We start from the raw sequence: 23121 nt of genomic DNA, 5'->3' as shown, positions 1-23121 counted from the left end.
TATTTTCTGAACAGATAGGACAGAGAAGTGTTCGTTTCATTAAACGGCCTCTGACTCATGGCAGGAAATGTTTTGTTGATACTAATATATAAGCCTATTTAAAGATACATTTACTTTAATTAGTCTATATGATACGTAAATAGTAATCAGCTGTTCTTGTAGCCCTCAAGATTTTGCAAAATCACTCCAGGTTGTACATAAAACTTCAAGAATGTAGTGTCACCAGAGGATTACAATAGTTTTTACCTTCAAGAACCAGCATTCTTTTATGAAAATAACTCCAGGTTGTACATAAAACTACAGGAAACAACATGTAGTGTAACCAAAGGATTACAAGTAAGGTTTTTATAACTTTTTATTAGTTTAAGACATATTTCCAAGCGTCGTTCCGGCTTACGACGATTTTCGGCTTACGACGCGTCTCAAGAACGGAACCCCCGTCGTAACCCGGGGACTGCCTGTATAAAAAAATCATCGTAGTCACATTTGGAGGGCCAACCTGATCAGCAGACCCTTCCTCAGAAAAAAATGGGCTTCATGTGAGATGCCTGAGTTAGCATCCTCTCCTTCCCTTCGACTCTCTATTGGTTGTTTGGAGAGAGTTGGAGAAGGAGAAACTATCCACTTAGGAGTGGTAATAGTGGGAGGAAGTTTCATCAGTGGAAGAGAAGATCCTAAGATGGCCTTTGGTGTCATCGGTGGAGTATTACAGCCAAATAACACCAACCATGCAGATCTTTTCCTTTTACATCTTTCTAATGAACTTCATACACTGTTCAGAAGGCCAAGTGGCACTCTGAACATGGGCTTTTTCTATTATTATAATAAAGAAAGTATGAGGGTCCACCTCCACCTAAGAAGGGAACTTATAGCAAGGTTTGTCTTTTCCTGGAGAAAGCATGAAAACCTGGGGCTTTTACAGTTGGGAGGTACGATGGTGTATCTAATTCATGGATTTGCAAACTCATGATACACACACACACACATACACACACACACAAACAAGGAAAATACTCAACAAAGTTTTATTGAGAAAAAGGGCAAAGTAAATGGCAAGAATCGGACACAGTGTCAGCAAAGATGTCTATTCACAACAGTGGCTGTAAGCAAAGACCAAAACATGAGCAGGGCATCCCCCTACCTGTCAGCAGTCAGTAAAAGTTTAAATAACCATTCCAGCTCGCATTCACTAGTTAAGTCCTATGTTAAGTATGAAGGTTTGTATTTGTGTAAGATCAAAACTATAATTTCTATTAACAGCATTACCAAATTTTCATAAAGCATACTAAATATGCTAATGCTTTGGAAAGACAAGGTTTTGCTTTTTCTAATTAAAATTGTTTAACAGGTATGGGTCATTCAGTTATCTTTAACATTCAGTTACAAATTAGCATAAACGATTATGTCCAGAAGTGGCAAGGAAAATTTTTATATTGTAAAAGATAATTACCTGGAAGTCTGGAGGTACTTTAAGTTTGCGTGTAGAAGCATGGCTGCCTCTCTTTTTGTGGCTGTGAACCTGAAATAAATAACATATGTAGAAATATGTGCTATACATATAAGTTATCTGTACGTATAAGTCATTTTCTTTTGAGCGCACCCTGCACTACACAGTCTTTCCAAAAGAAGATTCCTGAATGCTGAGAATAAAACTTGTGCAACAATATGAGAAATAAAAAGAACTAATGAGGCTACCAATCAAGAATATGAGAAAAAAGGAACTATTATAAATTTAAAGGCAGAAGATATGATCTTCACATTTCTCATGAGGCAAAAGTAAGGGCCACACTTCCTTGTGATTTATAATATCAGAATTAGCGGTGAAATAAAACTGTCAATCTACAATGGCACCTTCACTTGAAGACTTCATATACGTACTTGGATTTTGTTACTTATCAGATAATCCTGAGTAAAGAAAAATAGAATAGAAACAATTTGTTTATACTTATAGGAATCATCCAGTAAGCAAACCAAACTTAGAAAATGCTGAAAAGAAAGTGACAAATGCTTGCCTGTCTAAACCTGTATTATTATTATTATTTTAAAGGATTAGTATCCAGACCTCTGAGCCTAACAATGGCTCTTCTCGGGCTGGTTTTCAGGAATTAATCCGGAAAAAAAAAATAATTTAGATGTTATTTAGGAAAATGGTTTTACTTAGGAACGTGATGATCCTATTAGATACAAAATCTTTGCCTTCAGCAAGAATGCCTTTTAATGTTGAATTTTGAAAACATAAGTTTCTTTGATGGTTCCAAAAAAGTTTGGACAGTCATAGGTGTCTAGCATGTACGTACTATATTTCATTGGGTCTGGATGTGGATTTGACACCAAATGACCGTGTGAAAATCTAGTATGGCCTATTGTAGTCTTATTGATAAAACTTCTTTAGCTCTTTCTTTTTGAGATGATGACATCCATGAATGAACTCCACTTTTTATATTTCTCAGTTTGTTTGTAGTTGGCACTGATGTCTAATCTATTTGCCGGTCTTGATATATTAGAGGCTTAATTGAAGTTATCCTGCCTCATACTAGGATATGTGTCATTGTTGATGGAATAGTGCAAGCTAATTTGGCAGCTGTACCTTTTTCATTTCCTTCAATTCCCACGTGTGCTGGAATCCAACATATTTTTATTAATAGTCCTGATTGCATAAGTTGGTGTATTTTCATTTGGATTTCATGTACAAGGTGATTTGTAGACTTGAAGTTGTTGATAGCATAAATAGCACTTCGTGAATCACTGAAAATTATGGTGGAAATGGCTCTCTTCTCAGATATTATGTCTAGTACTATTCGTATGGCTGCAAGTTCAAGCAGTGCATACTGATGACATTGGGGGAGGACTTTCTTAACTAACTTATCTTTTGAGAATGCTGAAGCTCCTACTCCAGTGTTATTTTTATTGATCCATCTGTATAGATTATAAGTTGATCTCCCTTTCTTCTGATGTGCTCCAACGCATGTTGGCAGTACATTTATGTGTTTGCCATATTTCTTTTTAGAGGATATGATAGAGCAGTACTAAATATTTTTACTCGTTTCAAAGTCCAGGGTGGTGGGAGTTCCATTGGTGGATGGAAAATTGGTTTAATATTATGTAAATTCATTAAATATTTGGTTCTTTGTGAGAAAGAGCTAGCACTATGGTTTTCTAATCTTTAATTATAATTCAGAAAGCAGGTAGCAGCGGGAGATGTTCCTGCTTGAAGGGAAAGGCCCCTACGCATAGTTATAAAGTTGCAGTGATGTTTTAGGGGTAATATACGTACTTGCTTCTACTAACAGGGAGTTTATAGGGGATGATCGAAATGCTCCCGTGCACAAACATATTCCTTCATGATGCAATGTATATAGTATTTTTAATGTAGCTTCTGAGGCAGATGAATATATTGGGCAACAATAATCTATTATAGATACATAGTACTGTTGCTTTGTATAACATTAGCATGGTGTTATGTCCAGTTCCCCATTTGTTATGTGATAGTTTTTTCAGTATGGCTAGGGCTTTTATGCCTTTTGCTTTAATGTATTTGAGGTGTGCTTTCCAGTTCAGGTGCTGATCAATCACCATTCCTAGGTATTTAATATTTGTGCAGAATTTAATTTCGGTATTATAAAGATGAAGCTTAATTGTTTGGTGTTTTAACCATCTTTTATCTTTATAGAAAATGATTGCATTTGTTTTTATCTATTGTAAATTGGAATTCTACTGAATTTACCCAATTGGTAATATTTGTGATGGCTGTACTGAGGATTCTTTAGGCATGTCTCAGCATGCTACTTATATAATATATGGCATAGTCATCAACATACAAGCTGTTTTTAACTCCTTTTGGTGAATTTATTGTACTATCATTGATTGCTAAAGCAAATTGAGTACAGCTCAAGACACTACCTTGGGAGATTCCTTCTTCCAATTCATAAACATGTGAATAAGAATTTTCTATTCGAATTTGAAAAATTCTAACCAATAGAAAATTGTTAATAAAAATTGGTAAACGGCCTCTTATACCTTCAGAGTGAAGTTTTTGCATGATATTGTGTCTCCATGTTGTATCATATCTTTTTCTATGTCAAAAAATATTGCCACTGTTAATTTTTTCTGACCAAATCCTTTTTTGATATGATCTTTTTTGACAGGTTAGTGGATCAAGGGTTGATCAACCAGCTATTGATCCTGATTGTGTTGGTGTCAGAATTGAATTTTTTGTTATGACTTATGTTAGTCGTGAATTAACCATTTTTTCTAGTACTATTTTACATGGACAGCTTGCCAAAGATATAGGTTTATAATTGGATGGATTACTTGAATCTTTCCCAGGTTTGTTTAATGGGATAATGATACTATGTTTCCATTTTTCTGGGAAAAATGCGTTTCATCCAGATGGTGTTATAGAATTTTAGTAAATATGATTTGGGTATGGGGCCTAGTCTTTGTATCATTTCAAATGATATTTTATCATGTCCTGGGGCTGATGAATGACATAAATCTAGATCATTGTTTAATTCATCCATATTAAATGCATATTTATATTCTATATCTTCAATAGTTTCAAAATTGAGTACTATAGCATTTTTCCCAGTGTTCATTTACATTGGAGTAGGCACTTATGTTTTCAAAGTGTTTCCCCATTATAGTCAAGATTTCATAAGGGTCATGATATAGTTCCCCATTTAGGTTTATTGCAGTTCTTGGGTGTCTTATATATTTTTGCCAGATATCTTTTCATAGATGTGTTTGTTGACAAGCTTCATACATAATTTTTCCATGATAATATTTTCTCAGATATTACAAGTTTTTTAAATTTGGCATTACATATATTTGTTATATAAAGGTTTAATATAATTGATTGTTATATTGATGACCACTATCTTGTTTAGAATGTTTGTATGGTTGGGCAATTTGTTGAGGGCTTTAAGCCGTGTCTAAGTCTGCTAAGATTTCAACTTCATACGTGTATGGTTTTGTTTAAAGTTGCTAAGGTTGGAGTCCACCATGGGACAGGGGATTATTTGGGTGTGGCCTTGTTTTGGTATGCTTTTATCAGCCCCCTGTATTCGCGTTCTCTGGATTCGCGGATTTCTCTTGGGAACGTTTCCCAGCATTATTTGTGGAAAATTCGCCTATCCGTAGTATTTGTCGATGAGAAATATCCAGAAATTCCTGGTTTTTATCAATTTTATCATAAAATGCACTTTTTGTGATAAAGCTATTAAAAAACCAAGTATAAATTTTTTTTTTCGTAGATTTTTCTTGAGTTTTAACTAACAAAATAGGCTGTTTTCAGGATTTTTATAGGGGTTCCAACTATTTGCGGATTCTAACTATTCGCAGGGGGGGCGGGGCGGGGGGGGGGTCTGGTACACATCCCCTACGAATACGAGGGGGACCACTGTAGCATGAAATCCGTGAAGAATTCACATATTGTATTGTGGTTTTGGTTATGCGGAAATGGTGGTATATTTCTGGTATGTAGATTGTAAATGTCCCAATCTGCTTTTTGGATATTATATTTTACAGGTGGCAATATTAAATTAATCAAATAATTACAGACTATGGGGAAATGGGCACTGGTATATGAGTCATCCAGGACATCCCACTCAAGTCTTTCAGCTAAATCGACTGAGCATAGCGAGATATTTACTGAAGAAAAGGTTAAGTGGGTATTGGAGAGTAAGTTGGCACATCACTATCATTTAGGCAGCATAGGTCATGTTCCAATACATATTTCTCTATGTTTGTTCCTGGTGTGTCAGCAGGGTGACTGTTATCCCAAAGGGGACTATGAGCATTAATTAATGCTGGTAGATCACTGAAATTCGAGCTTAAATTTGGTTGGTTGTATAAGTTACACAAATTGTGATCATATTTTTATCCGGCATATATAATTTGATAGCTGTTACCTTGTGGCGGGATCACAAGCTAGGAAAAACAAGTTGCAAAACCCTCCCCACATTAACCTAATCACTCCTGCTACCCAACCCACCCCAATCACACTTTCTTCTTTACACAACAAAATACATGCAGGACAATTGACAAAAAAAACAAAAAAACACAAAACACATGTACTTACCAATCCAGTCACTCCCGGTTATCCTGTGCTGTCCACTGGTTGAGGTCACAGAAATACCAACAACAACACAAAAAACCAACAACACAAACACCCACTAACAACTTCAAGAAATCACAACAGCCCTCAGCAACAACAACAACCCTCAACAACTCACAACCACACCAAGAACCTACAACAGCTCCCAACAACAATCCTCAACCATAACAACTCACAATAACCCAACGAAAAAACTCACAAGCACAACAAATCCAACGACACAGCTCTAAATCAATTAACATCAAACTTAAGAATAACCAACAATAAAATCAACTACACACAACTCAAACGAATTTCACCGCCTTCACTAGATCGCTGCCGATACCACCGACTATCACCAGTTCTGACTTAAGACTTGCTTAAGACTCACCGAAAACTCTCACTCAAAACACAGACCTCCAACAGCAAACAGCCCAGAAACTATCGACAACCAATTCAGTCATTAACCATCCATACAGCAATTACACTCTCTCTCTCTCTCACACACACACACACGGACGTTGTCAAATGGAACTTCATAACTCCTCCATATTTCCTCCCCTGTTACATTTGACAACGTCTCCTTTCACTCACAACACCCACACTAAATAGCCTTCCGCAACACCCACGGATGCTCAGATGCAGGTCCCCTGGATCTTGTTTGAGGGCCCTCATACACACTCTCAGTTACACCGCCATCAACTTCTCCCAGATCACTTCCAGTCAGACTACCATTACTATCTCCCTCACTACCATCCCCCCAAATCCCAATCACTATCTCATCTACCCCCTCTAACTTGTCCGAACATCTCTCGTAACTCTGCCACCAAATCACTTACCTCATTTACACTCCTGCCAAACTCTTGAAGAGACTCATTCATACTGCCAACTACATCCTTACCACCTGATTCCCTTCCCGATGAAACTTCACCAAACCCTGACAATTCAAACCCACACATGCTATATGCATCATTCCTCCCCTCAAAGTCATCTGTATTACATGCCTTATCCACCATTTTTACCCTAACACTAACCCCTCTATCATGCAGCTTACGTTTCTCCCTTTCATTCCCTTTCCTTACCTTTTTCCGCTTCCTTCCATACTCAACCAACACCAACTGCCGATCTTCCAGACCCATTTGCTCACTGACACTCGGCTCACATTTATTCACCCTCAACCACTCACTCATCGCATTCTCCTGAACATACTGCCGCACACTAGAGGACCCACCCAACTGAATCCCCTTTTCACCTAGTTTCCCGAACTCCCAGCCTGACTCATCCTCTTTCGCCTACACACACTCGCCACGTGACCTTCCATTCCACATTCAACACATTTCGCACGCTGTTCTTTACACATCCTAGCATAATGCCCGTTCTTCCCGCAGTTGCCACAAACTATGTTCATACGGGTACCCCGACATCCACTAGCTATGTGCCCTGCCTGTCCACACCTATAACATTTAATATCCCTATCTTTCTTACACTCACTCACTAAATGCCCCGTTTGCCCACACCCGAAGAATGAATGTTGGCCACCGACATTCATTCTTCCTGTGGCCTGGCTTACCACATCTATAACACTGATCTTCTCGCTCACGACTACCTGACCCTACTCTTCCAACACTCGCACTCCTATCTCTTTTAGGGCTAACTACACTCACATTACTTGCCCTAACACTCCTACCTACCACTCGCTCTGCCATTCGCCTTGGCCCTTCCAAAACTGCCTCCCTATAGCTTTTAAACTCTGGTACAACCTCAGCTACTTCAGTCCTAACACTAACACTTCTACTCTCTTTCATACACCTATCTAACTCGTAATCCTCTACTATTTCTAAAATGTCGTTCCATGTTAACCTTTCATTCGTCCATCGCATTTTCTTCTTACATTTCAGATTCATAAACTCTATACACTCTCTGGTACAGTCGCCAACAACTTTCGCACTAACTCCTTACACTCATTTATTCCTTCGTCCCCAAACTTTTTCCTAGCTAATGTTTCTAACCTACAGACATACATCGACAACGACTCACCAACATTCATTCTTGCCTCCTCAAAATCTTGCTTCCTCCTATATCTAACGCTACTCTTTATCCTCTTTGCCTGTTCTACAATCCTAGCTTTTACACTCTCATACGGCACATTCCCTACACTCATAATTACCCTATACATATTCAACAAAAATCCCGTCAAAAAGTTACCTAACTCTCTTGCCCAGACTCTCTTGTTATCCCCATACTTTGCCTCACAATACCTCTCATATTCCTCAAAAAAGTCCCTTATGTCCCTACTACCATGTTCCTCGTATTGTGCACATCGGGGTACCTCTCTCATATACACAGCCTTTCGTACTTCCCGCTCACTCTCGCTCTCACTTTCGCTACTTCCATTCTGACCCCTCTTTCCCTCATCCGAATACAGCGAATCCACTTCCATACTCACGTTCATACCCCTGACTACGCTCTTCTTACCCTTCTTCTTTCTACCTACCGGTTTCCACTCACCGCTATCCAATCACTCTCAGCCCTTTCCCCAATGTATTCTGACCTAGTCTCATCCTGTCTGTCACCCTTACTAACCTTCTTTCCCTTAGTCTTCTTTTCCTCAGCCGCTTTCTTATTCTTGTCTTCAGGTTTATCCTTACCCTGTGTCTTCCCCTTCTTTCCCTTACCTATCACAACTGAATCACCTTCTTCACTCGTACACTCATCCATTCGCTCTTTCGCTTCCTTTACCACTCCTGGCCTGTCACAAGACCCAGTAGGCCTACCTCCTACAGCTCCCTCTCCCATGAATCCCTTCATCATTTCCTGCATAATCTCTTGCACTGCATTCATCATTACCCCCAACTTTTCATCCATTTTCTCAACCATTCTCTCTTCCGCTCCTTTCACCTCTTCTTTCATTTCCACTTTCACACTCCTTAACATTCCTCTCATTTCCTCTAACTCCCTCTTCTGCTCCTCACACTCTACCCTCAACCTCTCATTCTCCACTTCCAACCTTCCCTTAGCTTCCCTCGCCAACCGTAACTCCTCCTTCAGCCTCTCTATCTCCTTCAACCCTTCCATCCTCACTTTCTCCACCAATCACACAACTCCCTAACCCAATTGCCCCGAAGCTGCCGCACCAACAGTCCCTGTTCGGGCGCCAAAAAATAATGTGGCGGGATCACAAGCTAGGAAAAACAAGTTGCAAAACCCTCCCCACATTAACCCCTTCGCCACCGGCACCCACTAACAACTTCAAGAAATCACAACAGCCCTCAGCAACAACAACCCTCAACAACTCACAACCACACCAAGAACCCACAACAGCTCCCAACAACAACCCTCAACCATAACAACTCACAATAACCCAACAAAAAAACTCACAAGCACAACAAATCCAACAACACAGCTCTAAATCAATTAACATCAAACTTAAGAATAACCAACAATAAAATCAACAACACACAACTCAAACGAATTTCACCGCCTTCACTAGATCGCTGCCGATACCACCGACTATCACCAGTTCTGACTTAAGACTTGCTTAAGACTCACCAAAAACTCTCACTCAAAACACAAACCTCCAACAGCAAACAGCCCAGAACCTATCGACAACCAATTCAGTCAATTACACTCTCTCTCTCTCTCACACACACACGGACGTTGTCAAATGGAACTTCATAACTCCTCCATAACCTGATATGATAGTGATGGTATGTTTAAAAGTTCTTAGGTGAAACAATTATGAACATATATTGCTGTGCCTAGTTTTTCACTATCAGTTGGTGAATAACAAGAAATTTTGTATTGTCGAATGTTTGTGGGGTTAGATCCTTGTGTTGTGGTCTTATAGGATTCTTTGTAATTCACCCAGATGTAATCAGGTTAAGAGGCCATTTGTATTCCATTGAATAATTTTATATTCCATTATTGGGAGGAATTGGTGTTAGATTCTGTAAATTGATTGTCGATTTTACTTTGTCTTAAAGTTTATATGCATTTGAATTTATTTGAGGTTTTTTAATTGTTGTATTTGTGTGTTGGATATTAGATTCAGCAGGTTCGTTTTTCATAATTGAATATTAATGTTTATTTTTTTTTATTATAATTTCCTTTTTGTATTTTAAGGATTCAGAGCATAATTCCTTCTCATGCTGGTGTGTTAAAGGGCATTTCCTTAATTTAATAAAATTGTCTATATAATTTCATATTGCGTCCTCCATCTTGGTGGTTAGTTGGTTATATGTACCTCGAAGCACTCATTACAACCACAAAATGAAGCATGTTTGGTGATGTCAGTTATTTGTTCAGAAGTATTTGATCTTCTAGCTTTAGAAATTTTTGTTTTTGTAATTCTATTGGTCTTTTTCTGTAGTGATATGGACCGTTGGTTTGAGGAGTTACTTTATTATCATTAGTGGAATATTTGGGTCTTGTGGATGGTTGGGGAGTGATAGTTATATTTTGGTTTGGTTTAATGGTATGATTTTCATTAGTATTATCTGTATTATCTGTTGGGAATTGTAAAGAGTGATTAATTGATTATTTACTGTTCAGATGTTGGCTGTTTGATTGGGATTGAGGGTAATTGTGTATTTCCACATGTAATGAGGTTAACCCTCTTACGCCGACTGGACATATTTTACGTTGACATTTTTTGTCTCCCGTGTGCCGACTGGACGTATTTTACGTCGACTTACAAAAGTTTTTTTTAAATTTGCGGAAAAATACTTATAGGCCTACCAGCCTAAAACTTTTGAATCAAGCGCCTTGGGGGATGCTGGGAGTTCACGGATCAAGGTGTTGTTTTGTTTACAATCATTACGCAGGCGCGCAAGCGCGAATTTCTTTCTTGCCGCACTAAAAAGTATCTGTGACACATCTTGGAAATTATTTCGTCACTTTGACATAATTTTTTTACCATTGTAAATTAGCCGTTACATGAAGTATTATATATGAAAATGTGCGCATTTTTATGTAGAATACAACAATAAAATACTCATGATTGTAGCTTTAATCAGTTTTGAGATATTTTCATATAAATAACGATAATTGCCAAAATTTCAACCTTCGGTCAACTTTGACTCTACCAAAATGGTCGAAAAACGCAATTGTAAGCCAAAACTATTATATTTTAGTAATATTCAATCATTTAACTTAATTTTGCAACTAATTGGAAGTCTCTAGCACAATATTTCGATTTATGGTGAATTTATGAAAAAACTTTTTCCTTACGTCCGCGCGGTAACTCTTCCGAAAAAAATCATACGTGCAATTGTGGTAATGTTTGCACCATTTTAAATTAGCCGTTACATAAAGTTTTATATATGAAAATGTGTGCAATTTCATGTGGAATACAAGAAAAAATAATTGAAGGTTGAAGCTTTTCTCATTTTTGAAATATTTGCATATAAATCACGATAAATTGAAAACAAACCACGTTCGGTCAACTTTGACTCTACCGAAATGGTCGAAAAACGCAATTGTAAGCTAAAACTCTTACAGTCTAGTAATATTCAGTCATTTATCTTCATCTTGAAACAAATTCGAAGTCTCTAGCAAAATATTTAGATTTATGGTGAATTAAAAAAAAAATCTTTCCTTCCCTTCGCGCGCGGATTCTCCGCCACAAATCTCCTAAATGCGTGCGTCCCATTCTCGGAATATTTGCTCCATTTCATATTAGGCATTTCATAGAGTTTTATATAAGAAAATGTGCGCAATTTCATGTAGAATAAAACGAAAAATATTTGAAGGTTGTAGCTTTTCTCATTTCCAAAATAATTGCATATAAAAAATATATATATAAAAAAATTCTACATTCGGTCAACTTTAACTCGTCAGATATGGTCGAAAACTGCAATTGTAAGCTAATACTCTTACAGTATAGTAATATTCAATCATTTGTCTTCATTTTGAAAGAAATTGGAAGTCTCTAGGACAATATTTAGATTTATGGTGAATTTTTGAAAAAATATTTGTTTACGTCCGCACGTTACGAATTCATGCATTATTTTGTGATAATATTTTCTCTGTGTTGCTTTTATCGTTTTACAATGTTTTATGTACCAAAATGATCGCAATTTAGTGTAAATTACAAAAAAAAAATGTAACTTGTTACCTTTAACCGTTTTGCGCACAGCACGATTTGAATACAATTATATATGAAATTTCGTTTTTGCGCTTTCATATATCGCATTATTTATATATGATAATGATAATTTTTTTCATTTCTGATGGTTGCATACTAAACTTCAGGCAATGACAAAAAAAGGAGCCAAAAATTAACTCTTAATCTTGGAAAGTAAGCGCGCTGTGATTTTTTGAAAAAAATATTTTTTCCGCTTCCTCGCTCACTCTGAAACACCTCCGGCACACGGGAGACAATTTTTTTTTTACCGCTTCGGCGTAAGAGGGTTAATACAATATCTTTTTTAAAATGTTCTCCTGGTGTAGTTGGAGTTTCTTTGGATTGATTGTAATTTTCAATATTCTTTTTTTCCCTTAGGTGGGGTTCATTCCAGTATTCTTTTCTTTTTGTCAGCTTTATTATATTATTTGACTCCTCTTCCATGAATATCTGAATCTTCAATGTTAGTAGTGGTACTGTGGATATATCATTATGCTTGTTTTGGGGTTAAGCATTATTGATATGGGAATTAGTTTGTACGTTTACATGAACTTGTTGTTTGTTAATAATGTGATTGATATTTAGATTTTTAGTTACATTTGCAAAAAAGTGCTTTATTATGGCATTTTTTGTATGTGTGCCCATAATTTGAACATTGAGTGCACTGAAGTGGTTTTGGTATAAATGGACGCACTTCTATATTTTGTCCAAGAATTTTGATTTTGAGTGGGAGATCTTGGCCTGTACATTTTATTTTTGTGATATTAATTGTTTATCTTTATCTTTCCTACTTGGAACTGATTAGAATTCTAAATCATGTATTATACTATTACTAAAATGTAAGAGTTTTAGCTTACAATTGCGTTTTTCGACCATTTTGGTAGTCAAATTTTACTGAAGGTTGAAATTTTGGCACTTATTGTGATTTATATGAAAATATTTCAAAACTGATAAAAGCTACAACCGTGGGTTGTTTTTCATTGTACTCTACGTGAATTGCGCACATTTTCATATATAAAACTTTATGAAACAGCTAATATAAAACAGTGCAAACATTATGACAATCTGACGAAAGAATTTCTGATTTTTTTTTGGCAGTTACCGCACGGACATAAGGAAAAAGTTTTTTCAAAAATTCACCATAAATTGAAATATTGTGGTAGAGACTTCCAATTTGTTGCAAAATGAAGGTAAATGATTGAATATTACTAGAATGTAAGAGTTTTAGCTTACAATTGCGTTTTACGACCATTTCGGTCGAGTCAAATTTGACCAAAGGTTGAAATTTTGGCACTTATCGTTATTAATATGAAAATATTTCAAAACTGATAAAAGCTACAACCATGGGTTGTTTTTTGTTGTATTCTACGTGAATTGCGCACATTTTCATATATAAAACTTTATGAAACAGCTAATATAAAACAGTGCAAACATTATGACAATCTGACGAAAGAATTTCTGATTTTTTTTGCCAGTTACCGCACGGACATAAGGAAAAAGTTTTTTCAAAAATTCACCATAAATTGAAATATTGTGCTAGAGACTTCCAATTTGTTGCAAAATGAAGGTAAATGATTGAATATTACTAGAATGTAAGAGTTTTAGCTTACAATTGCGTTTTACGACCATTTCGGTCAAGTCAAATTTGACCAAAGGTTGAAATTTTGGCACTTATCGTTATTAATATGAAAATATTTCAAAACTGATAAAAGCTACAACCATGGGTTGTTTTTTGTTGTATTCTACATGAAATTGTTCACATTTTTATATATAAAACTCTATGTAACGGCTAATATAAAACGGTGCAAAAATTACGACAATGTGACAAAATAATTTCTGAGATGTGTCGCTGATGCTTTTTAATGCGAGAAGAAAGAAATTCGGGTATGCGCGCCTGGGTAACGCTTGTAAACAAACCAACAGCTTGATCTGTGAACTCCCAGCATCCCTCAAGGCGCGTGATTCAAAATTTTTCGCCAAGTAGGCCTATAACTATGTTTCCGTGAATATTTAAAAAATCTTTTTAGAGTTGACGTGTCTTACGTGAATTAAGCACCAAATGGAAAATTTTCGTCAACATAAAATACGTCCAACAGGCGTTTAAGGGTTAAGTGTAGGGTTAAGTGTATCCACAAGTAATTTAATGAAAATGCATCTCTCACTATACATGATATATACAATTGAACCCCGGTCCTCGACACTAACCAGTTTGCTTTTAGTAGACTTTTGTCTCTGAAATTTCATCATTGTTATTCCTACATTCCCTCGGTTTTCGTATACTTGGTAACGGCCCATCCCGGGCCCAGCGCGTGACCAGGCCCTAGATCGAGCGCCAAAACAAAGTTTCCCATTTTCTCCTGTGACCCATTCTGGCTTTGTTTCTTGTCTAACAAGCATCTCCGCGCTTGTAGTTCGCATCACCTCACGTTTGTTCTATTTTTTGCTTATTTTGCCATATGAATTCATTGCAAAGTAGCCATCATGGGTCCAAAGAAAGCTGCAAAAGCCACCCCTTCGTTAAAAAAGGCCAGGAACACTACAGAAATTAAGAAAAAACTTGTAGCGAAGTACGAAAGTGGTGGACGTGTAGCTGATCTCACTTGTAATTTACTTTATATTGAACAATCTGGTAAGGAACTAAGTAAGAGTGTTATGTAACATAAATATAATGTACGAGTTGCAAATGGTTCAAGTGCCATTTTTCGTCGCATGAGAGACTTTGAACACCCTACAGACTGGAATGCAGCTAGAGTCGTTTTTAGAAGTTCATCAATGCATGACAAATTGTTAGTTGAAGGATGCCTCATTAGTTCTTTTAGCAACATGAATATGAGCGATAATCTTTTTGATGGACGAACTGCTGAAAAGCTTTATTCTTAATGATTTAAAAGTTAAACGAGTTAGATATTTTACAAACAAATAGTTTTGTTCTGTGATTTGTAGTAACTGCATATTTCCACTAAGTATGTTTTTTGTTTTGAACAATGTTTATTTGCATACTTAAGCAGATTGTTGACTTGTTTTATTGTTATTTGTGACCTCACACTTCTTTCTTGTGTAAGTTATTCTCGTAAAATTGTTTAGTACCTTAAAGATAACTTTGGAATAAAAGTTGAAAGTCTTGGTACTACCTCCTTTCATTTTCATGTGAGGATCTGTTTTATATGTAGGGCCTCGTTAATCACGGGGGATAGGGCCCAGAACCTCCCGTGATATGTAAATACCCGTGTTATCCTGGTACCCCCCCTGAAAATTGCTTTAAACCACCTACTTTAATAATTAACCCACCCAAGACCACTATTTCAATGTTTATAACTGCCTACTTTAGTTCAAGCACCAAATATTTCTTAACTATCACCTTAAACTAAATTCAAGACAGTTTCAAAGTTTTCTTTCCTATCTTCAATTTCCCCTGCATCAGATCAGCAAACAAAATTATAATTACCTAACAATTCCTTTCTATTTTCATGATTTGGCTGCTGCACCAAACTAAAAGTACATAGTATATCTATTTCGTGAATGAACATATTTATGATAAAAAAAAAAACATGATTTACTGTAATGATTACAGCACCCAACTATAATATTAATGTATAAACAGCAAAATACAGCAATAAAAATCTAGTTTTGTCTTTTGTTTATGTTTAGAATCAGCTGATGGACGTTTATTACCGAAAGAATTATTTAGGAAAACAATTTAGTTGCTAAGAAACGAATTTATTAATGGAATTATTATTATTATTATTAACTTTGTACATAATAGTTTATGATATTATGATATGGTAATTCATATTTCATTGAGAGAGAGAGAGAGAGAGAGAGAGAGAGAGAGAGAGAGAGAGAGAGAGAGAGAGAGAGAGAGAGAGAGAGAGAGAGCAGCTTGTGACGAGAGTAACTTGAATAGTTTGAGATAGCAGCTTAGACGAGAATAGCTTGAGAGAGCAGCTTGGGACTAGAGTACTGTTGACTATCTTAGCTCGAGAATAATGAAATTTGTATTTTAAATATTTTTGATGATAAGAAATGAAACATGGATAGTGATAAGATATTCTCTTGTATACTGTTATAATATGTGATAATCATTGAGTCAACTATAAAAGTTGTATTGAAGCACAATTTCGTAAATCACAGAAAGAATAAAAATATGGCAACACATACTTTTATTCTTTCGGGGACCATCTTGTTCTTTTATTACGATAATAATAGATCAGTATTATAGTTTTTTCTGTAAGTGATGAGAGAGAGAGAGAGAGAGAGAGAGAGAGAGAGAGAGAGAGAGAGAGAGAGAGAGAGAGAGAGAGATTTTGCTATTTACATTCATAGTATTTGAAAATTTGTGAATGAGTTTTATTCTAGAAATGCATTTAGTCATGAAAAGAAGAAGAAAACAGTAATTAGCGAATCTTGCTCTATGATAAAATTCGTGATTTCGTTAATTTTCCGGAATATACGTAGCATTTGGGCTTCACAAAAAAGTAAGTAAAGTGATTTATGACATAGTTTAGAGGATATGTACTTACGTAAAAATACATCGGTACTTTGTAGAACGGTGACGTCACGGTGGTCATATGTATTTTTTTCGTGAATGAATATACATTTATGATAAAAAATAGTAACTGTACTGCTTAGAGTACCATACTGTAATATTAATGTAATCACATCAAAATAAAGTAATCATTGTTCATTGTATACTGTAAACATGTAAAGTGTATTTTTGTCTTTTGAAAAATGGATTCCCCAAGGAATTATTCCTTGAAGAGGCTTTTTATTATGAAGATATCCCAATAATATATAAGATTTGCGTTTTATTATGAATATATGACAATAATATATAAGGTAAAAATGGTTTTATTATGTTTACGTTTCGTTGCCGATTGCAAACAACATACGATAATCTATGACAATTATCGTTTGTATGACTGCAGTGTTCAAAGAAGTTGATTACTTATACCAAAACAATAATGAAGTTCGAATTGAAAATTTATGTTTTCCTAAATGTTATTACTACTGTAATTAAACTAATACTATTAACATTTCTAAAAGGTTAAGAATGACAAAGGTGCTGTGAAGTGTAACTCAATGTTTACATTTCTGCTGGCCGCTCAACTACAAGTTGATGTCAATGACTGGAATTATTCCATGAATAGGCTATATATTATGAAGATATGCCAATAATATAAAAGGTGAGAATGGTTTTATTACCTTTATTGTCAGTTAATGTCAGTTAATATCATAATGTGAATCTGTTCATGCATTTGTTGGTTATCGGAACCAGACGAGGCTTAGCCTACCACCGACAAGCCTGCGATGCTGTGATTCATACCAGCGATATATAGACTGAGAAGTGGTCCAATGAAAAACCCGTGATTAACTGAATCCGTGATTGCTGATCCGCGACTAAGCAAGGCCCCACTGTGTATATATATATATATATATATATATATATATATATGTATATATATATATATATATATATATATATATATATATATATATATATATATATATATATATATATATATATATATATATATATATATACTATTTACATTTTTATCCTGCCTCACCTCACCAGAAATTGAAATTAAAATTAAGCTAGAAGCAGCAGCCATTTTACCACCCACATTGTACGACTTTTGGGGGGGAATTTAGGGAAATCAGTATAGACAAGGCCAGATAAGGGAGATAGAAATTTCCGGTCCTCATCGTAGTTTTGCGGGAGGGTATAGATCCGTTAAACACTATGGACAAAACACAAGGGAAATTGGGCAGCTAGGTAGGCCCTTCCTAGGCCTAGTCTTAAGACCTATTCTACCTTGACCTTGTTACTGGTCGTATGTCTGTTTCCAGAATGACCTGCCGATGGGGGGAGGGGAAACTCTACCCCAAAGCAATTGCTCTGCGCCCTGGTTTACCATCACTCCTTGCTAGTCATTCATCAAAGACAGACGTTTCATCTGTGCCTTTCCAAAGGCCTAAACAAAGGTGCTCGCTGGCGCGCCCCAAGACTTGGACAAAGCCAACGCCATCTTCTCTTATCAAGCTACACACCATAAGTCATCCACTTACGTCTGAGTTACATTCATATAGCCAGTTCTTATCCTCCGAGTCAAACAAACTCTCCCTCGTTTCCAAATTCAATTTCTCACTTCTCTAACGAACATCTTTTTGGCCTACCTAGCACACACGTTTCCCTTGTGACTTGTCCAAGATCAATTAAGATCTTCATTAAGCTATTCAACTTAGGCAATAGATTTCTCCCCATATTATTATCAGCATTTTGTTGATTTAAGGATAAATTCCCTCCATAGTGCAGTAGTCATAATTAATATGAGAAAAGTCTTTGTTTTGTGTTGTTTGTAACCTGGAATCCTATTCCAGATTCTGACTTCCCTGAGTCCCGTGCACCTACATCCTTGCTAAGCTGTTAACTTACCGTAGAAGAGATTATCATAAAATTGGCAACCAGCCTTGCATAGATCGTGCATTAATTGCCATTGTCAAAGATAGAATAATTTATCACAGTATTCTGTGCCCACACACAGAGCTGTTCAATTTTGTGTAAATAAACTTAATTTAAATCTAACTGGCTGGTTTCCTGGTAGCTTTAACTAATTAAAGAGTTTTGTAACTCAAGGTAAGTCAAAAAGCGCTTCAATATTACTCTGTAACCTTACGTACGTGGGTTGTGGCGGCATTTACCGCAAATTATAAGATTTTATTAATATACCCTCATCCAAAACGACCCCTCACACGTAAAAGTGGTTGACCTAGCCAGGATTCGAACCAGGAGCCTTTAAATTGGTAAATCTCGTTATCCCTTAAAAAGCATAAATAAATTCTTAGCAAGTTAGGGCACGAGTCAGGCAGCAGGTAAGGGTATATTATCATTACTATTACATTATCATCATTATTATAACCATTGCTAGCATTAAGGTACGTTAAGGAATAATTTAAGAAGTATAAGAAGTGTTTCGGTTAAAAATATTAGTGCGTAACGGCGAGAGCGCCAACAGTTTTAGTTTAGCGGTGCACAAATTAATGCCCGCGATTTTCTGTGTTGTAGCAGGTTGTAGCTTGTATGTAGAGAGGAGCCAGTGTTTGGTGAGCAGAGTGAGATGGTATAGTTTACCCATATTTAACAAAATAGTAAATGAAAGAACAAAGCTTTTCACAATAAAATTTAGCATAAAATAATTAACAAAATCATTCATCATTTCAGTGATGCACAACTAACCTGAGACAGAGAGCTGGAGCATTTATATTTTTGAGGAATTATGAATGAATGATTTTAAGTTATCATGCATCATGATATTGTTGAGGAGAGAAGAGACAGTAAAATCTTTACTATATGTACATAAAAGCAGTATCAATTCACATAAAAAAATAAAATGTTATTTCACAATAAATTTAACAATGATAAAACGTGAAAACAATCAAATGCTATATGGTAATAAAAAAAATTCTTACTTGAGCCACTCTTTGGTGCAATAATTGAGATGATAGAGAGAGGGAAGACAGGGGTCTGCTTCCTACTGACTTACCAGCTGGGCTGGAATGATTATTATTCACCCGTTTCTTTCACTTGTACTCAATTTGCCCAAATCACTATTTTTTTTATAGTAAAATACCTATCTAGTGACAGTTCCTTTTGACGATTTTTTACCACTGAAAAAGTAACTCTGCTCCATAATAAACACACACTATGCCTTTGATTGCTTGTTTAAACGACTTCCTTGTAAAAAGTTATTTAATCTCTTTTTCCTTATTTTGCATTCTTTATTTATTATTTATTTGTTTGCCAAATCCTCATGTGCATTTTAAATTCTACCATTTACCAACAGTAAGTTGATGTTTGTGGCATAATTAATCTCTTTCGTTCACTTAAGATCCATGTGTAAACACGTAAACAATCATACACACTGATTACTCTCTCTCTCTCTCTCCTTCCATCCTGACTGTGCGCTTTTTTCACCAAGCAGTTCGTAAACTGTACACAGAAACAAAACTTTGTCGAAAGTTTAATTCATATAACGTACTGTCTTACTACTTTATTCTCGTAATTTAAACTTTTGAACAGATTAATAATAGAAAAAAATGTGAAGAAAAGGGGGACTTTTTGGATAGGCTGGAACGAATTATCCCGATTCCCCTTATTTTTTATGGGATATTTGTTTCATATTTCAAACAAATTGTATTTCAAACAGCCTTCTGGAATGGATTAAGTTTGAAGTCTGAGTTACTACTGTATATATAATAGAGAAAGAGAGGAAATGCACAGTAAGTACAGTTTACTATATGTACTACATCACATATAGGTCACAAATACACAGAGAGAGAGTGGAGAGAAGAGAAGAGCAGTAGAGAGAGAGGAGAGAGAGGATGAGAGGAGGTGGAGAGAGTGAGAGAGACGACGAGTGAGAGGGAAGAGACGAGAAGAATGAACGAGGGAGTGATTTTCGAAATGAGACCGAGAGATGATGATGATTTCGCCGATGAGCAGAGAGAGAGAGAGAGAGATGAGAAGAAGGAGAGAGAGGAGAGAGGAAGAGAGAACCAGAGGAGAGGAGAGAGATTCTAAGCTTGTGTAATAACAGACACACAGACATGTTTGTGATTTTGTTTTACAAGTTGAAGAGTCTTTCAAACGCATATGGTGAGTCAAATAGACAAAAAGCTTTCTGCAAAAGTGAAATGAAAATAAACAAGATTATGACTTACCTTATCCATACATTTTGCACAGAATGCAATACTTTCAAGACCTGATCCGCACTGGCCAAAACATTCCCGACATTCATACTCTGCTAATTTTCCACAGATAATACACTGGCGAGGAGCTGCAAGAACAAGTTCTGAAGTTTGGAAAATGTTTTCATACACCAAAAAATATTATCAAAAGTATGAAAAACTTTATGGCTTGTATTAAAAAGATGCTTCCTTACAAGATTTAAAGTGCATTCAAAATGCCCATTTTGAAAACCAGAGTTTTCAATTACTCCATTATTGAGACTCTAAAGTAATTTTATATGTTGCAAATAATTACAATACTGAGCATAAAATCAATGCAGATATTATCTTATCACTCTAAAATGATTACACTAATCTTATGTACTATGTAAGCAACTTGTACATAAAATAAGTGGTCTAGGGTTGGGTAAGAATTTAAAACTACCAAATTAACTAAAAACTGCCATGGCTAATTTACAAAGGGTAAAGCATTAGGTATAAATTACCCCAGTTCAAACTGGTGAAAATCACATGGGGTACCATCAGTAAATTTGCCATTTTGTATTACTCTTATTCATTACATAGTCTGTTTACAGAAAATGAGATTACAAAGAACAGAAAACTGGTCCCATAAAAGCATAGAAGACTAGTGGCACCTCATGATGTATTATTTATCAAACACATCCAATCCATAACATTTCCGACTTTTGTATTTTTGCTTTAGAGAGTAAGTAGGTGTGGTTTTTTTCTCATTTGTTAAAGTTCCAACTCCAGTGTAAAATATAGTTACATCATGTCATATATTGTTAACTTTCCAATTAAAATGGGATTTTTCAAGTAAAAGTGTCACACTCTATTCATCTGGCAACCATAAGCTCAGAAATTCTGAGATGTTTTGAAACAAATGTAACTGCATGCATATACAATGGAACCATTGTACTCAAACATCCCCCATCTGGAACAATGCAGTTCCGAGACATAGTGTTCAATAAAATATGTCTCAGTTGTTGAACACATCCTCAGTTCTGAAACAACCTAGAGCAGTCTGTTGGAATACACTCGAACTTGTGTGGGATGCATCCCACAAACTTGCTGAAAAAAAAGGGGGATCTGGTAGTTTGGATGATTTCTGTGACCATGCAAACAATTTTGTTCCATGTGTTGTTACACCCACCTTCTCACAAGTACCTGGGGTTGGTGTTGCCAAGGAGAGGGTTACTACAGTAGGCCCTAGTTTTGCACTAAAGACTACACCACAGGTTTTTATGACAGCATGGTCTCCAAATGGGAATTAATATAATTCTGGCTGTACTCTAACTGAATATTTGACATAAGTCTGGGGCATTCAATTCAGGATTTCTCATGAAGAAATGATTATACAATTCTCTTCACTTTTTAGTTTTTCAGCCCTTATAGAAGCTTCTAGCAAAGCAATAGCTTTCATTTCTATGTAATATAACTTTATCTTCAGGAATGTTTTTCAGCCTTTCAGTATCAGAATGAGACCCTCCTCATTTACATGAATGTGCATAGCACAAGTAGTCTCTACTAGATTCGACTTTGGTTACAATGCAAATGAATTTTTGAGACACTAGAATGGTAGGTAGACCATTTGCAGCTTCAGTTCGTCTCACATGAGAAATAAGAACCCAGACCTCTTGTTCTTTGAGACACCTGAGTGAAGGTCTTTGGCATCCTTACACAAGATCTAGAAGCAGAACAAAGTGAGAGCCTTTCTTGAATCTTCTAAACCACAACCGGAAGGTTCTGGACCCCACACCGCTTCGGCTCCTGGCTATTTTCTATCTGCTCCTCTGCTCTCTGCTTGCCTTCTGGAAGGTTCTTCAAGGGAAATTGTCCCACCTACCATAGGCAGAGAATTTGCTACTGTCCCGCCTGGTAGTGGTCCTTATTGGTTGAAGATTATCTACCGCTGTCCCTTGGGTGTCATTAATTAACTTAATTCCTCCCCTTGTGGGTGGAACTAATCACGTCACTGGAACAGTTGAGTTTCCAGCAAAAAATCATAAGGCCAGGTCACAGGTGAGAATTTTAATGGGCCCGCTTAGATTAGAACTTCGTGCATTATGACTATTGTTGAAGACTCTTCCTGTGACTAATTCTCTCTCTCGCTGTCTCATTTCTCTATTATTCATTCTTTCTCACTTTGTCTGGC

General features: G+C 36.2%; 1 protein-coding gene across 4 annotated transcripts in view; it reads right to left on the bottom strand.

Annotated features, from left to right (window-relative positions):
• The window catches only part of LOC135205618 (ubiquitin carboxyl-terminal hydrolase CYLD-like), a 271604-nt gene that overhangs the window by 43200 nt on the left and 205283 nt on the right, over nt 1-23121 (bottom strand). For all 4 annotated transcript variants that reach the window (XM_064236410.1, XM_064236413.1, XM_064236412.1 and 1 more), the window contains 2 exons: nt 20940-21055; nt 1451-1519 (listed from right to left, as the gene is read on the bottom strand). In XM_064236410.1, coding sequence (XP_064092480.1) covers nt 1451-1519; nt 20940-21055 — 185 coding nt within the window. The remainder of the gene's footprint in view (nt 1-1450; nt 1520-20939; nt 21056-23121) is intronic.

This window comes from Macrobrachium nipponense, chromosome 24, assembly GCF_015104395.2.
Source record: "Macrobrachium nipponense isolate FS-2020 chromosome 24, ASM1510439v2, whole genome shotgun sequence".
NCBI classification, from domain to species: Eukaryota; Metazoa; Arthropoda; class Malacostraca; order Decapoda; family Palaemonidae; genus Macrobrachium; species Macrobrachium nipponense.
The sequence above is the reverse complement of the archived record's forward strand: the minus strand, read 5'-3'. Positions and strand labels throughout refer to the sequence as shown.